At 36.3% G+C, this 16,330-nt stretch overlaps 1 protein-coding gene across 1 annotated transcript in view; it reads right to left on the bottom strand.

The window, feature by feature from the left end:
- The window catches only part of LOC145983596 (CXXC motif containing zinc binding protein), a 114,858-nt gene extending 99,161 nt beyond the window's left edge, over positions 1-15,697 (bottom strand). Inside the window, exon 1 of the mRNA XM_083116659.1 lies at positions 15,517-15,697. Coding sequence (XP_082972785.1) covers positions 15,517-15,697 — 181 coding nt within the window. The remainder of the gene's footprint in view (positions 1-15,516) is intronic.
- Between the last annotated feature and the right edge of the window lie 633 nt (positions 15,698-16,330).

Raw genomic sequence — 16,330 nt, 5'->3', positions numbered from 1 at the left:
GATGAATTAGATGAAACTTATCAACCTCAAGTCAGGGTCGGTCAGCCGCAAAATGTAAAAATGAGGAGGAACCAGTGCCCTACCTCCGTCGCGGTTACCCGTGTCAGGCTGGCGCTTTGGTATCAGGAGCATCTGGCATTCCGCATGGCGGAAGGTTCGATGTCTGGTTTTAGGCAGCCACATTTTGCCAAAAATCCGGTCGGCCCAGGGACGTTCGTGGACGTTTCCCTATCAATCAGCTCCTGGTAGCGCTGTGGTTCGCTCGCAAACCCGGTACCCTGGCTATGACAGATCTACAATCTGGAAAATTTCCACCATTTCCAGAATTTAATTTAATTTTGAGCAAAGGCATTTAGATTCGATGGTTTCTTGAATTTACAGTGATTTTAGAACGTAAAAGGTAGGAAAATTTTTTACATGATCTTGGATACAAAAATTATCACAGCTCTGTTTATGAGGATTAAAAGAATGCAGTAAGCTTCAGTAATTCTAAACAATCTTTTTTTATATATCTAACGTTCCTGTGCATTTTGCTCAGATTGTGATTAAGCTTATCTTTAACATATTAATTAAGTAAAAACGTGGATTAAAAGTGAATATTGAAGTTATATTATGAACGAGGAAAATAAATTAGAGTTTATTGACTGACTCAGTGGCACTATGGTGCATTTTAATGAGTCATAGCAGAGAGTATGCCTTTTTGAGTCAATATTTTGTTTTTGTTATTATTATTAATTGAAATTACTTAAAAGTTTAATTTAAATTTTGTTTAAAACTGACCGTAACTTGTAAATGATTTAGAATGCTTGAACTATAACTGCTAAGACTATTGCAACGAGGATATTACATTTTAATACATATATAGTTTTGGGAAAGTATAAGGCCCCGAGCACCACTCATTTATATTCTTAACACATTCGGGTCTGTCCTCATAATACAGCATTGTTATCTCTGGTGTGCGGTTTTTCGTTGTTTTTCAAAAAATCATAGAAAAAATATTTTTAATTTGTTTTGTTTTAATTTGTAACATTTTTCTTAAATCTACAAAACTTCCTCTTTTCAATAAACAAAAATTTGTTAAATTTTATTTTCATTTTCAGACGTTTTTTAATATTTTTTTCAGCAATGTTTTGTGAAGAAGAAAAAAGTACAACATTGTAACAAATGTTAATATAGAGATATTTTAAGTTCGTAACTGGAAATTTCAATAATTAACTACATAAACTATCAATACTTCTTTTGAATCTTGCATAAGAATACTTCTTATGTGCACATAACAAAAAATAATTACAAATTACAAGTAATTATTTTTTGTATGAAAAAGTGGCTGCAGGACAGGACCAGACGATGTATCAGTTGGTTCTGCATCATCTGTAAAAATTAAACAAATAAATAAATAAACTAAATAAATAAAATAAATTTTCATTTTACATACACTTTACAAAATAATAAATGGAAAAACTAAAAATACGTCAGTGCATGTAGGAGAATCAAGCAAGAGGCAAGATGAATAGACCCAAAAAAATTACCTCTTCTCACTTCATTCATAAAATACTAGAGTTTGCAACACTGTTTATATTGTCAACAATAATTATTACGAATATAACTTACCTTCCAAATCTTCAAATTCATCTGCATCATCAAAATCGTCGATAACTTCAAACTCTGAGGCAGAATCCTCTATGCAGTCTGGATCTAACGACGCCATTCTAAACAATGCACAGTACATCAACCCGACAACAAACAGTCGCGAGATAAAAATAGCACATGAGTCACCTAGCAGTCGGAATTTCAACAGAGGGGCTTGAATGAACACGAGCATGAGACGAAGTACGAGCATAGCCCATTGTTCAATCAGCAAAGCGATTGCATACCGCAGGATGGGCTATGCCCGTCGTTCGTCCACATTGACTTTAAGTGCACTGCGGGCTATGTCCGTCGTGAGACCCCAATGTGTTAATGACTGAAGTCTCCTAGCACCTCATGAAGGGAGCTTAGATTAAGGAGATAGTCAAGTTTATACGAGATAGTCACTTGCCTTATGTTACCTTAACTTATGAATACATTGCCTCAATTTTAAATTCATGTTAATATGTAAAGAAACGAAATGCTAATTATATTCCTGGACACGCTGTACAATTAATGTCCGCTATAATGCCAAACGTATATAGTTTGAGTGGCGTACCGTGATTTAGGATATAAACCGCCCGATTAATTAAATGTTCTAGTTTAGAAGTTATAGATGTATAAATAGGCTGCAGTGATGTGAGATGTCCATACACAAGTAAGCAGTAGTGACGTGAAAGAGTCCGTACACATCTATACATATACTTATGCTTTAAGCACAGTTAGGCTAAGCCAACTTAATTTGAATAACTAGAAGAGAATTTACACGGCGTGGACATTTTTCACATATTAATGACATTTTTTTTCTATTATATATTTATATTTTTTTTCCTGTCCGAAACATTGTTTTGTTTGACAGTTGAATATTCATCCTTAGCATGTTATAGCTTCGAATGTTAAACACTCTAAAATGTAATTGTTTTAAATCTTAAATATAAATATTGCAATTTTTGCTATAAGTTACGGCATTTATTAAATTGAAACAGGTCTAATATTTTAAATCTCACTTGCATAACATAATAATCATTTATACTAATTATGGCACTAATTATATTAAAGGTTAAGAGCAGACTTAATATTTAATAATGTGCTATAGGCACAAAATTTTTTTTTTTTTTGCAGTATTAAAAATACTAGCTCAGCAAGTACATCACTAAAAATTTATATTTACACTTCAGAAGAAGGTATACACTTATACTAGCAAAGTTTTATTTTAAGCGCCAGTTATTGAGAATATTTATTTTATATGAATATGTAGACGTCGACGTCAAGATTTTATTGCGCCCCAATAACAAGTATTTTCCTTCGGATATTGGATCATGACCAAAATCCTGGAAATTCATTCTGCCATCACAGAATGATTATGGTTAAACCACAATGGTTTTAGTTTCAAACTTTGCTCCAATAATATGCTAAGCATATTTTAGAATGAGTTGAGAGAATTATAGATTCTCCAGTTTTAGTGATGTTAGTATTTTATTGCATTTAAATATCACATAAATAAGAATTATTATTTTAGTTCAGGTAGTGAATCACTTGTTTAAGTATTTAAAGATCAAGATAACGCCTGAGATTAAATAAGGTAAGTTTGCAGTAATTTTAAAATAAGAGAATAAATAAATTACATCAGGTAAATAAATTAAGCAGATGAATTGAGCCTAGATTAAGAAATAAATAAGTTGAGTTAAAATACCTAATAATTTAAACTAGGCAGGCTTAAAAAAAGTTTTAGTTTTGAAGAACTGTTTGTTTTGTTGTTTAAGCAACATGAAAATCATTGCGATTTTAGTTATGTTAAACGGATTTCTTCCATACGTAAAAGCTTCAAATTGTATTCATCTGCTGCAAAAGTCTTTCGAATATCCTCGTATTATTATTACAAGTTTATTATTAGCAACATTTATTATTAGTATTTTTACAATTTTCATAATTTGTTACTGTAAATGTCAACACAAGAAATCTACTACTTATGACCATGAGTGTACCGACGAATTAGCCTTAAGTGAGCTTAAAAATGATCCACCTCCTGTGGAACAGCTTTATGATGATGTTACATCACTTGTTGACGTGGTACCGTTAATTGTATTTCATCCGCCAATACCTCCACCCCTTCCTCAGTCCCGTATTATTCAGCAAAGTGTAAAAGAAGAAGTTCAAGATCCATCCCGAAATATTTTAGCTATCAAAGACGACGTTTTAGATTTGCCTAAAAATTTTGTATCTGTCAAAGATAGAGTTCAGAAGTTTGGCGTAAGCAATGGTCCAAGTTTTGTTCAAAATAGCCACAAAGTTGAAAGTGAATTGATTAGTTTGCCCTGTGTACAGCCAATTACAAAAGTTAAAGATTTATTTGAAAGTCAGGCAACTGTAAAAGTCGAAAAAGTTCCAAGTTTTATTCAAAAAGCAGAAAGTAAACCAAATTCTCAGGTTCCCGAACATGTTGTATCTTTTACTGATCATATTTTTTACAACACGTTTGCTCAAAAAATTTTATTATATATATATATTTATTACGTATTATTTTTTGTAAGTTAGAATCCATTATTGAGGTCTGATTGTATTTTATGTAAAGTTTATTAGTCCTTTATTTTGCTTGCACCTTCCCAAGTCGTCGTTATTATGCGATCACGGAAGTGTTCTAGTTTTGCAGCCGTGTGCTGACAGTTCGACAATTTTCCATTTTCCCTGATTCCTTATGACCTCATTTCAAAGTCCTTGACTTTTTTTGACTCTCGCAGTTCTTGCTAAACTTTGTTGGTAGTAATTTAAAGTTTTATCAACATTAACCTTTTTCCGCCCAAGGCCTTTTTCACATGTAAGCCTCTATTGCCCGAGCCGATTTTGAGCAAAATGCAGAGTTTCAATTAAATGAGTGTAGATCGGAGGCTAATTGCCCTAGAGAGATGCGTGATATACCATTGTACGCGGAATGAACCAGAGATTCAGACTATATGAAACTTTTGCAAATTCGGCATATATGTGGTGGGGGGGAGGGGGCTAACTCTCAAAATTCCAAAATTTCGGGAAAAAAATTGGTTCCCCCACCCTACCCCCAAGAAAAAAGTACATGACAGTGTCGACATGCACATGGAAATGATCTCTGACATGTAAGGAACACAAAAATATTTGCATTATTATCATATGACCAATGTAACTTGAGTTGTACCCGGCACGCCACTGATTCAAGCTTCAAAATGCAGCGGTACCTTGAAATGACTATAGCTCAGAAACTAAATGCCCTAGAGATATAAAAGAAGTTCGTTGTACGCAGAATGAATCACAGATTCAGACGATATATAATTTATGCACATTTGGCGTATTCATGGAGGGGGAAAGGGGGGAAATCCCCTGATTTCTATTTTTAGACAATGCTGGGTAACCCCTGTTGCCACTTGTAGACACTTGTGCTAAAAAAAACAAAGGTTTCCTTCAGCGGGCTTCGAAATTCCATTCTCACAATGCAGATTCAACAACCAGTCTTCCCCCTCTCCCTCCCCCCCCCTGCTTGCGCCCTCACGGAAAACTTTCATTTTGACATCGGATACTGATAAACAAGCTTCTTTCGAATGCACTTAACAGGAGGGAGTGAAAAGCATTGCTTTAGAACAACAAAGCTGGTCTTCCTTTGTCGGCACAAAATTGACCTTGAAAAGAGACGCAAAAGAGAAGTCCCTTTTCCCACCTTTCCCCCTCCATTTTCATGAAGACAAAAAAAAATGCAAAAAAACATTTCTGTTAAATACATGTGTTAGGAACAATATAAAAAAATAAAATCGAAATTCTAGCCAAAAATAGAAAAGTTCGTAAAAACTACGACCTTGACACAGCGTCTCGATCGAGATGCTTGGTTCCGTGAGGGTTACTTTTGGGTATCTCGTTCGAGATGCTTGGGCGGCAAAAGGTTAACGCATCATGCAGTGCCTCAGCGAATCCTAGCGCTCCATTTCCTTCTTACTTCCCTCCCATCATATTTTTAGCATCCAAGTTGCTCGATGGGATGATTCTTTCGCCCGCTATTCCGATGGAACCCGAAGTTGCCCGAACCTTGCCGCTAGCCAGCAAGCTTTCTCGTTGTCGCTGTAGAGAACTCAGCTCCGTTGATTCAAGCGACCACGAAACTGCAACTTTGCAAAAATTTTGAATACCTGTTGTCAGCGCACTCTTTTCTCCGTGCTGAAGTCTTCCCGAGTACTTTTAGCACAGCAAAGAATTAACATGGAGACGACAACAAAAACTTTAGACTATGCATATTTTTCGATCTAGTGGCGTTCACCCATTAAATTCTCATCGGGCCAGTTTAGTTAAGGATATAGCCATCAGAAATTGTTTTCACGATAGAATTTCATATCAACAATGTTAGGGATATTTCAGTTTTACATAGATCAAATTTTGCCATAAACATTGCATTTATGCACTTAAGATTAATCACGACCAATAATTTTAACAAAGGAACAACAAGACAAGAGTTTTTCTTTGAGTTGTTCTCGTAAAATTTTCCCGTTTACAATAAATATATTTATATTAAGTAATTTTTTTTGGGAAATCGACTCTCATTTGAATAGAATCAGGATATAGCCAAACGAAATTTAGATAGAGATCAGGGAAATTTTTATAAAAGGGCAATAATCAACATTTCCAGCAACATGTCCCGGGCTAGCCTCGGCGTTTAGCACAGGCATGTGCGGCAAAAGCCGCCACGGCACCATTAGCCTTTCCAAATTTTAACAGTGTGGTTTACCACAAAGGTTATAATTTGAGAACTTATTATTTATTTTTGTTATCAGAAATTTAGTTCACTTACCCAATTTGCACCTTATTCGATGATGCAGCAAAGAAATTCATTACTTCTTACTGATTAACTTCGTGTTAATTTTAGTACAGTAGGTAATAATTAGTAATTTGTATATATATTTTAATATATTGCATAACTTTTTTGACCTATTTTGTTTGGACAAACCTAAGGGATGGACACACCATTCTTACATGAGTCAAGTATATTTTTTTTCCCCCGGCGGGTCTATAAGATGAAGTGACTTGAAGTATACGGCGGACTCGAGAAGTTTTCACTGGTCTAATTTCTTTTTGTTTAATGAAAATTTGGAATTGAGAAAGTTTTTTGTTATTATCCTTATTGGGTTTAAAATTTGAATTCCACTCCCTTAATTCCCTGATGCTATATTTGTTACCACCTGGAGTTTCAACGAAAGTCTGAAGTAGCATTTACTGATTTTATTTTTTTCATTGTAATAATGAACCACGGCTAATTGCACCGGCCTATCACCATTTATAGGAGGCCGTTAGAGGCTTGCCAAAGCAACCTCTTAGGACACTAATAGCTTGCTTTGCGCAACTCGATTTATATATATTTTTTAAAGGGTTCACAGCATAATAATTTTTTTATTTAAATTTTAAACAGAATTCAGATTATGCTTGTAAGACTTACTTTTGTTTAATAATTTTAAATTTTGTACTTTTGAAGTGAAGTCTATTACTGACAACAATTTCTTTCAGTTTATTAGAACATATAATGGTATTTTAATATCAGGCACAGGTCAATTTATTGTCATTCAAAATTTAAACAATAATTTGAACACCCACAGATCAATTCAGATTAACGAGGGGCAATCTATATTTTTTAATTATCAGGATTTTTCTCAGATTATTGTGGATCAACAAATTTTACATACTAGAATTTTAGCTTTTGAACAAGTAAAGATGAAGGAAGTTGAATTATCACTTGATATTCCCAAGAATTTATCTGATTTCACTATTCCCCAGTGGACTCCGCTTGAACTTGCCTTAAAGCAACTTAATCAATCTATTAGTAAGGGCATTTCATTTCATGAATTAGTTTTAATCCCTTTGCCCATGTCTATATTAGTTTTTATCATTTGGAATTTATTGTTAACTGCAACACTTGTTTATTATTTTTATAAACACCGTCAACTTGCAAGACAGTTAGATTCAGAGCAACACAGCAATAATTTATAATTTTATATTTATTTATTCAAGGCAACACGTCAATTATGGACATTATTAGTTTTATTTAATTACGGTTGTGTATTTTATTTAAATTTTCCTTATTTATTTTCGAAGTATTGTGGCAAATATTTAATCAATTTATTTTAATCATATTTTATTTTTGATGAGGCAATTAAATTATATTTTAATTTAATTTTAAGAAAAGGCAATGGAATGAATTTGGTTTTGTGTGCATAATGTGAATGAATCACACCCATTTCCAATAGTTTCCTTCCATCATTTTTTCTCCTCTTAAACAACCTAACCTGTCTATACAAAACAACTTGGACGAGCAGTGCCTACACCAATCATGGGCATTTTCTTACGAAGGACTTCCGCAGTAGCAGTCAACTACCGTGCGGAAAGACTCGTCACCAACAACTTGAAGGAGGCATGCAGACACCATATTTGTTTTACTACAAGAGAACTACACCTTTCCCAGTAAGACAGCATTCGACCATGAATTCCCCAGTTCAGTGGACCACAGGCTATAGATTATTCACTATATTTCTTGTGTGAAGGGAACAGATGGAATTTCCCTCCACATCGTTTGCAGTTGGGACAAATTTTTCCCCATCTCCCAAGTTTAACGGGTATTTATTACACATTTTACAATGTCCCAAACAAAATTAAGAAGACAAATGACATCAAGGAAGAAGAGAAGCAGAGAGACCAGATATCCCACAGCAGCAGTTTTGGTTAAAACAATAATCACAGAGTTGTTGTTCAAATTGTGCTTCACTGTTTCCCCACACATGCACATGTAAGCCCTTACCATGTGTATTTATGTGGATGTTTCCCATGCATCATGGAAAAGAACATTTTTCCATAGCCCTTCTTCATGTGTCCCAGCAATTAATTGCAATGTGACTGGTTCTGATCCCATCATTCTATAGAATGACATGATATTTGAAATTTTGTATTCATATAGGCAATTTTTGTATTGGATAGTTACGTCTGACATTTTATGTTACTCTTTGAATCGTACTTGTATTATTATTTTAATGTTTTTGTTTTTAATAACTATACTCCCTTTTGTGTACATGTACTTTAGTGTCGACATACTCTATGTTTATGTTTATCAGAAAATATGTAACACTATAATTGGGCATTCGCCTGTTGTGTTCAGATAAATAAATAAATAAATAAATTATTTCTCCCATGGTAAATATCACTAATACTCCTGTGTGACAGGAGGTGCATGTTTGAATTCTACCAGAACGGCACCGCTTCTCTCAGTCTCGCAAAACTTTCCACTATGAAGTGAAAAATTATGGGAAACAGTTTTCACTTTTATATGAGATTTTTTAAAAATTGTTATGCTAAAGAAATCCAACCTGGTAATTTGTGTTTGCGCCTGTTGATATATACGAGGGCTATTTTTTTTTCAACCTCTGATAGAGCATGATATCAAAACCACACTGAATAGCAAAATGGGTTTATTGACAAAGGTTACGTACACGTATAATCTACTTTTCAACGTAATCAGCAAGAAGATTCAGACATTTATCGTACCGATGCACCAGCTTTCCAATACCCTCTGCAAACAAAGGTGCCGCCTGTCTGTTGAGCCAGGTCTGCACGGTGTCCCAAAGCTCCTCATTGGTGTGGAAATGCCGTCTTCCTAACCACTTCTTCATCGCCGGGAAAAGGTGAATGTCACTTGGTGCCAGGTCTGGGATGTATGGAGGGTGATCAAACACTTCCCAGTGGACAGTTCCAAAATCGCGAACCAACGCCTCGTCCGAACAACTTCATCCACATGCTGCACGAATTCATCTGAGCTCGCCACAGACTTTTGTCCCTGACCACCTTCATCATGAATGTCCGTTTGGTCATTTTGAAATTTCCTGCACCATTCGCGAACCACGCCGTCACTCAGAAAGTTTTCACCGTACACACGGCTCCATTGCATTGTGCCTCTCTGCCTGTAAAAATCATATCACACTACGCACCTCGCATTTGGAAGAAGAGTCAATTGTAGCAGACATCTTTACGTGCCCGTCGCTCAGCTTCAACTGAAGCGTTGGTCTTGGCAGTAGTGGTGGTAGTGGCAGGGGGGATGCCAATCACGCTGCGTGATGCCCTGCTTCCTAGCGATTCACGGGCCACCTGGCGGCCCCATCGGAGGTTAAAAAGAAAATAGCCCTCGTACATCTTATATTCAGTGAACACAGTGGAATCACATGTGGTATGATGTTGACTGACTGAATTATTCAATGTATAACATGCACCCCAGTTTTGGGGGCCAAAAATTTTGTAAAACAAAGTTCATGTTTTGCATGTTACATGTTTACGGTACTCTAATCACAGCTCACCCAGCTCCTGATCAATAGGTGGAGTTGGCCATGAGCACTGAGCTGATTCTAATATGGTGTTGATCACACCTCGTCCACTATAACTTAGATTGAGAACATGTGTGTTTTCCTACCTATCTAGTCTATTGTCTCATCTACATGGAACTCTGTACAATACACAGGGTATTACTGTATTTTCTTTCACTTTTCTCCACAAGATTTTGCTTCCAGGATACTAACTACTAACACCAACATGCACTGCAACTGCATTACATGTAATTAGTAGATCTGCATAGTGCACCAATGTTACCCCATACCCGACGACCGCTACCCAGCGTGCCAAACTTGTTTTGCCACGCTTGCTCTTGGATATGCGAGAAGAGAAGATCGAATGTGCTTGGATGTTCTTTTAAATCGACCTTGACTTGTTTCCTTGTCCTAAGAGCTGCTGAAAACTCGCGGGTGGGGAGGGGGGGGGGGGCAGCCCGAAATGACTGCTGGACTTGCAGTCTTTGCCAATGTGTATAGCAGATCAAGCTCTTTCATCATTAAATAAAACCACCTTCAGAGATAAGATCGCAGGGATGTTCCAAAATACAGATGCGTGGCGCCTGGAAGTCTGTCCCGCTCTGACCTAGAGTTCAGTAGGTTCCCGTGGGTGAGCAACCGACAACTTCCAGTAACCGCTTTCATTCAAAACGTGTTCTTTGTTCCCTGCAACACTTCATAAAAAAGCAAAACTGTTAGAGATAATCAAAACCACATAGGCGAACTAAAGATCGCCAACCTGCTTAATGCGTTGTCATCCAGATTTCCACAAAAGTTTACTTCGATCTTACGTGCATCATAACTCCCGTTTCCCACTTCATACGTTTTTCTAATTGTGTCGATGTCATAATATCTGCCAAAAAAGTGTTCCGTTGGCTGACTGACTTCTCCCTTTTTCCTGTCAGCAAAAGTGGGGGGGGGGAGGAGCGATGCCGATTGTTTCAGCCACGATTTTCTTGCTCGTGTGTGCACACAGTCTGATTACAGGCGAGGGTGGAAGTGGACCCACCCCTCTTCCTTTCCTTTGACGTCTAAAATGGGGCAACCAATATTCTTGAAAACAAACAAAAACCATAGAACAAGTAAAAAAAAAAAAGTGCCCATTGATAATTGCAGAATTCAGGTCTTTTTTTATGCTGGTGTCTGCATAGGAAATGTTACCCGTATTATTGTCTGTTGTATGCTAAAACGTAAAGCAAGGGTAATTTCTTTCTTCTTTACACTGCTGTTAAAAGTTCTGTCTTCGACAGTTACATTATCTTTAAAATGCTGGGAGTTTTCTCTTCTGCCACCTGTTGCTCAAACTTCCAGCCGGTCTCCTTGTTTTTACGATGCAGCTGGCACCAGTGTTTGTCTAGCATCTGCAAAGCTCTTGCTTGCCGATAACAGCAATGACTCATCCAGCGCGAAGGAAAAAGTTATTGTTTTGAATCTCGCAAAGCTGTTTTGATTTGACGATAACGAAATTCGATCTCCAGAAAGAAAGAGAGAAAATAACTTCATGTTCTGCACCTTCTGATAAGCAAAACTGTAAATTTAGTTCGCATCCGCTTTTCTTCAGAACCATTCATGTGTGGGGGGGGGGGGAGTGCTCAATGTAGGAATGGTCGCTGAGACCGATTAAAAAGACATTATTCAAGGGGAAAACTTTTGGAGGAGTGGGTGTTTGACATCGAGAATACTCCTAAATCCAACATTAAATCATCGATTAATGTGAGAGTAAATAACGATCTACCATTTTGATATGTGAAAATGCGCAGTTTCATAAAGCGTGTTTTCAGTTCATTTTATGCTGATGGGCTAATCAGGACTAAATATACCATTAAGTGAAATTCAATTCCAAACCCGAATGACTTTCGACTGGGATGCTGTTTAATGACGTGTCCTAGAATACGCATTGGGTGAAGACAGGTCGCAAGTTGCAAGTTTCCTTTTTCACACTGGATTAAAATGCAAGTCAAGGAAGGAGTTTGGACTGCTCCCTTGAATGTGATAGTGGGGAGGGTGAATGAAGTTGGTTGAAGCAAAGAAAACGTGACTTTTTTTTTGCGATGTATTTTACACAGCCAAACCAGAATGAAAATTACAGCCCTGCCTTTTTTTTTGTCCCGTGCCTAGAAAGGTTGTGTTGTTTCTCCTGAGAGATCTAATCTTACCAGTTAATCTTGTAACAGACAATGCTCGAGTAGACCTGTATAAAATCCAACATTCATTCTGCCCGATTATCTCCCGACTTTTGCTGGCGCCAGTGTGACTGGTGTCAAGATTCTTCGAGTTTCGCTTGCAATAAGCGAGAGATTGTTTTCCTTTCCATAGGTCTCGGTGCAAACGGGTTTCTCATGAACTAGACTTGTAAGAATTTCCTGGAAAAGCAACGACTGTGCACAATTGAAAGAAAGTAACATTATTTTAAATTATTTTTTGTGAAAAAGTTTTCATGTTCTATTTTCCTTCTCACAACACACATCCTGTGCATAAGAGGTTGTATAACTACCAGGATAAATGGTGTTACCATATCCTAGGCATCTTTGTGTCCGTTTAAGCTGAAAATTGGTGCAAATTCCAATAACGACCCCTTCGAAATAACGACCATTTTCCCGGGAACTGTGAAAGGTCGTTGAATCGAGAGTTGACTGTACTTCCAATTGCAGTTGTGGACTAATGGATCACTAAGTAGCAGTTGTTCACAGTTCATTCAGACTTTGAATGTGGGACCCTCAGGCAGGCTCTATGGGGATCATTTGGTTATAACTGGGGAGGCAGTTCAAAATTCCCAATGAAACCTACATAATTCCACTAGCAATAAAAATCATGTGTTCAACATGAACATTTCAAGCTCTTTTCCAGTATAAAGAAATTACAAGAATATTCTATGCAGAAATTTCAGGAAAAAATGCAGGCTCCACCAGGACTCAGAACCTAGGTCTCTGACATACTGTGTCATTACTCTACTAACTGAGCTACCGAGCCAGCCTTACTTTTCATTGTCACTGGTTTACCTGTGTGGAATTGTCTCTGCCAGTGCTCCCACAATGGGATCTGTTGCCTTTGAAACATTGTAGACATCGACGTATATTCTAGGCTAAATGTGACTCATGCTTAACTCTCACATAACAACTGTCGGAAAATGTTACTTTATGGGTCTCTTTAATTTAAACTTATGACTTCTGCCTGAAGATATCCATCAATGTAGCATGGTATTACCACATTTGATGGTTGTTTTTAACACAAGCTCTCTGGACAAGGGAGTCTTAGACTACTTCCAACATTTCTCACTCAGTGTTGCCAACAACTTGAATGCAAAACTTACTAAAGCTCTAAATACATTAGAAAGTAGCTCAACCAAATGTGTACAAAAATGTAAACCAAGGTGCTGCAATGAATAAACTGAACTAAATATGGCAAAAACGCACTTTTGGTTTTCTGAAAATTAATAAATTGTAATTTCAAATTAGCACAACCCACCAATGTGCAGAATAGAAAAATTTAATTGATTAATACTGTTGGATAATTTCTTGTGATTCACAGCTATTTAATTGATGGTAGAGTGTATGTTCCATGTTAACAAAAAGTTCACATCAAAGTTTGCACAAGGAAACATTTTTGTTCGAAACTTAATTAAGTGAATGACAAGCTGTAGCACTTGCAGAACCCACATACAATATATGCATCTGTATGATATTACTCAAATTTGACAAATGAGTCATTGATGTATGCGCAAAGTAGCCAGAAAAGTCAGAGGTAACTTTTCCATGAATTTCGTCACCAACAAGCATTACAAATCTACGCAAATTCCATCTGAAGTTAGCACATTTGTTCCTTCCAGCTTCTTGGACATTTTGATGATGTCAGACATGTTGCCAGACAAGTACGTTTCCATAACTCACAAAACAGACTTCCCCCTGTCAACATGTTTCCCTTCACTCATGGTGGAGGTAGCCATGGGACATTAATGGCGGGGATCCCTTGCTTTATGTCAGGCAGCTCTACACGTGGGCCTATCCTATCACAATGCAGAGATTTTGCTTACCATTGTTGCTACCTATGATTTTTCCAATGATGTGGGCTCACATATATCTCATATATCTGACATATTTCAATTTCAGAGCCACACAAGGACAAGCCCAGTTGAGCAATTTGACTGTTATGTCAATTGAGAAAAACATTCTCCTGAATGTTAAAAAAAAACTCATCTGAAGAAACATTTTATGAAAACGTGACTCAGATATTCAACCAAAAGGAGAGAAGAATGGAGTTTATGTTCAAGTAAATGACTTAAAGTAAGAAGTTAATTGTAGATTACCTTATACTCGCATGAAATGGTTTATGTTCATTGCTTACTACTGTTGTTTTAATGATGTAATTCTGATTTAATCGCTCGCTTCAAAAAATCCAATATATGAATGAGGAATAGAGGTCCTCCCAAACGCCAACAGCTTTACCTTTTAAACTGAAACACTCCTATGTGATGATATAGCCCTGGTCTTGCACCCAGCATATGCCACTCATAAGTAGTACTGGGTTCAACCCATGAACATACAAAAGAACAATAAGAATCATATTTTCCAAGGTTTGCAAAATGGCAGTGTGATTAAGGATTAAGACAAAAAGAGGTCCTGAATTGGTCTAGAATAAAACAGTTATCAATAGTGCCAATGTAGCTTTGTTTAGGCCCTTGCTTTACCTGCAGTAGAGCACTGTCCTATTAAACTTGATTTTTATCATAACACCTTAAAAATCTTGAAAAGAGAGTCAAATGGTACTACAATTCTATCAATTTCAACCAACCTTTATAGAATTCATTTTCTGATGTGGATAAGCACTTTCCAATGACATGCAAACACTATTTTTCACAATACACAGATTTGTAATTTGGCCATGGGAAGGTAATGGATCCTATTTGCAGTCCTCGTAATTAGTTGTTCAATAGAAAATAGCTATATTTCTAACCAGCATGTTACCCAGGCCAGTCATGTCACCATCAAAAAAGTGCCAGTAGACCAAAAATTCTTTGTGAGGAAGTCATGTCTATTTTTCTCTAAATATCACCAAAAAATGCATATTTGGAATAGTACCTTACACAATCACCACATCTGTTGGAGAGGGATTGAAATGGATTTAATACTTAGGGAGGAAAAGGCCTCTGCACTCCCATTTGACGTTGTCATTGATTGCAAGCTAATATAACACTACATTAATATTAATTTGTATGACAGTGGCTATTATTATTTGTTATTTACATCCACATCAATCAGGCCTCTATTCATTTGTTCCTCTGATATCATGTTCTTAATTTCAAAGAATTTCATTAAGACTTCTAGTAGATACGATGTGGTAAGATTTACACCATGTACAGGCACATGACTGCAAAGGAAGTATACCTCCAAATCTCTTTTATGGAATATTACATCTGTAAAAAACATCATAGCTTGTGCAGCTAATTTATTACAATATTCATTGAGTAAAATAAGTGGTGACTATATTTACTAACAAATTCAGATCTACTTGCAATATAATAGCATACCTATTGTGTTCTCCCTTGAACACAGTTTACATCTGTTCACAAAATTAAACGTCCCTTTGCCATTTTTGATTGGATATGTTTCTGTGATGGTAATGTAGTGCCACTTGTCCGACACTTCACCACAACTTTGGCACTTCACCTGCAAAAATCCACAAGTGATAAGATAATGAACAAAAAACATAACTAATATATTATTTATTCAAATTCATGGGAAGCACTATCCTCATAATTGAACCTGTCATTGTAAAAACTAGGTATGTTACAAAATTAATGTTCTGAGTAATTAAGAAATAATTATTTTATCAAAAAATAAACTACATTAGTGGTTTGTGGTTACTGTAGGCAAAACTAGTGAGGCATAAGATACATTTATATTATTAAACTGGTTAATTTTGCTTTTATTGCTCCTATGACAACCAACTTTCATTGTGCACATATCCAATTTTTACAATGACTCAAGTGAAATGTGTTGCTTTTCTCTCTTTCGGCTCTTATGAAACCATCTAAAATTGATACTGAGATAAGAGAGACTGTTGCAAAACTACATTTTTATGAAGAATAGTATAGATATTTATGAGTGGAGAAAAGTTAAAGAAAAGTGTTTGGAAATAATCTTAATAATCTTACATGATTTATTAAGAGCTGAAGTAAACAACTGTGATGGTGAAAGAAACAATCATTACACAAGAGGCAAGTCTAGAACACATGTAATATAAAGAATTTCAATTTTTGACATGGCTCAGCCGGAAGGAACAGAATTCATGAGGTGTTTTAGGCCTTCTTTCTGGTAACAATAAAACAAAGTTGTCAGGAG

The sequence above is a fragment of the Lepisma saccharinum genome, chromosome 2, assembly GCF_977018435.1.
Source record: "Lepisma saccharinum chromosome 2, izLepSacc3.1, whole genome shotgun sequence".
Classification (NCBI taxonomy): Eukaryota; Metazoa; Arthropoda; class Insecta; order Zygentoma; family Lepismatidae; genus Lepisma; species Lepisma saccharinum.
The sequence above is the reverse complement of the archived record's forward strand: the minus strand, read 5'-3'. Positions and strand labels throughout refer to the sequence as shown.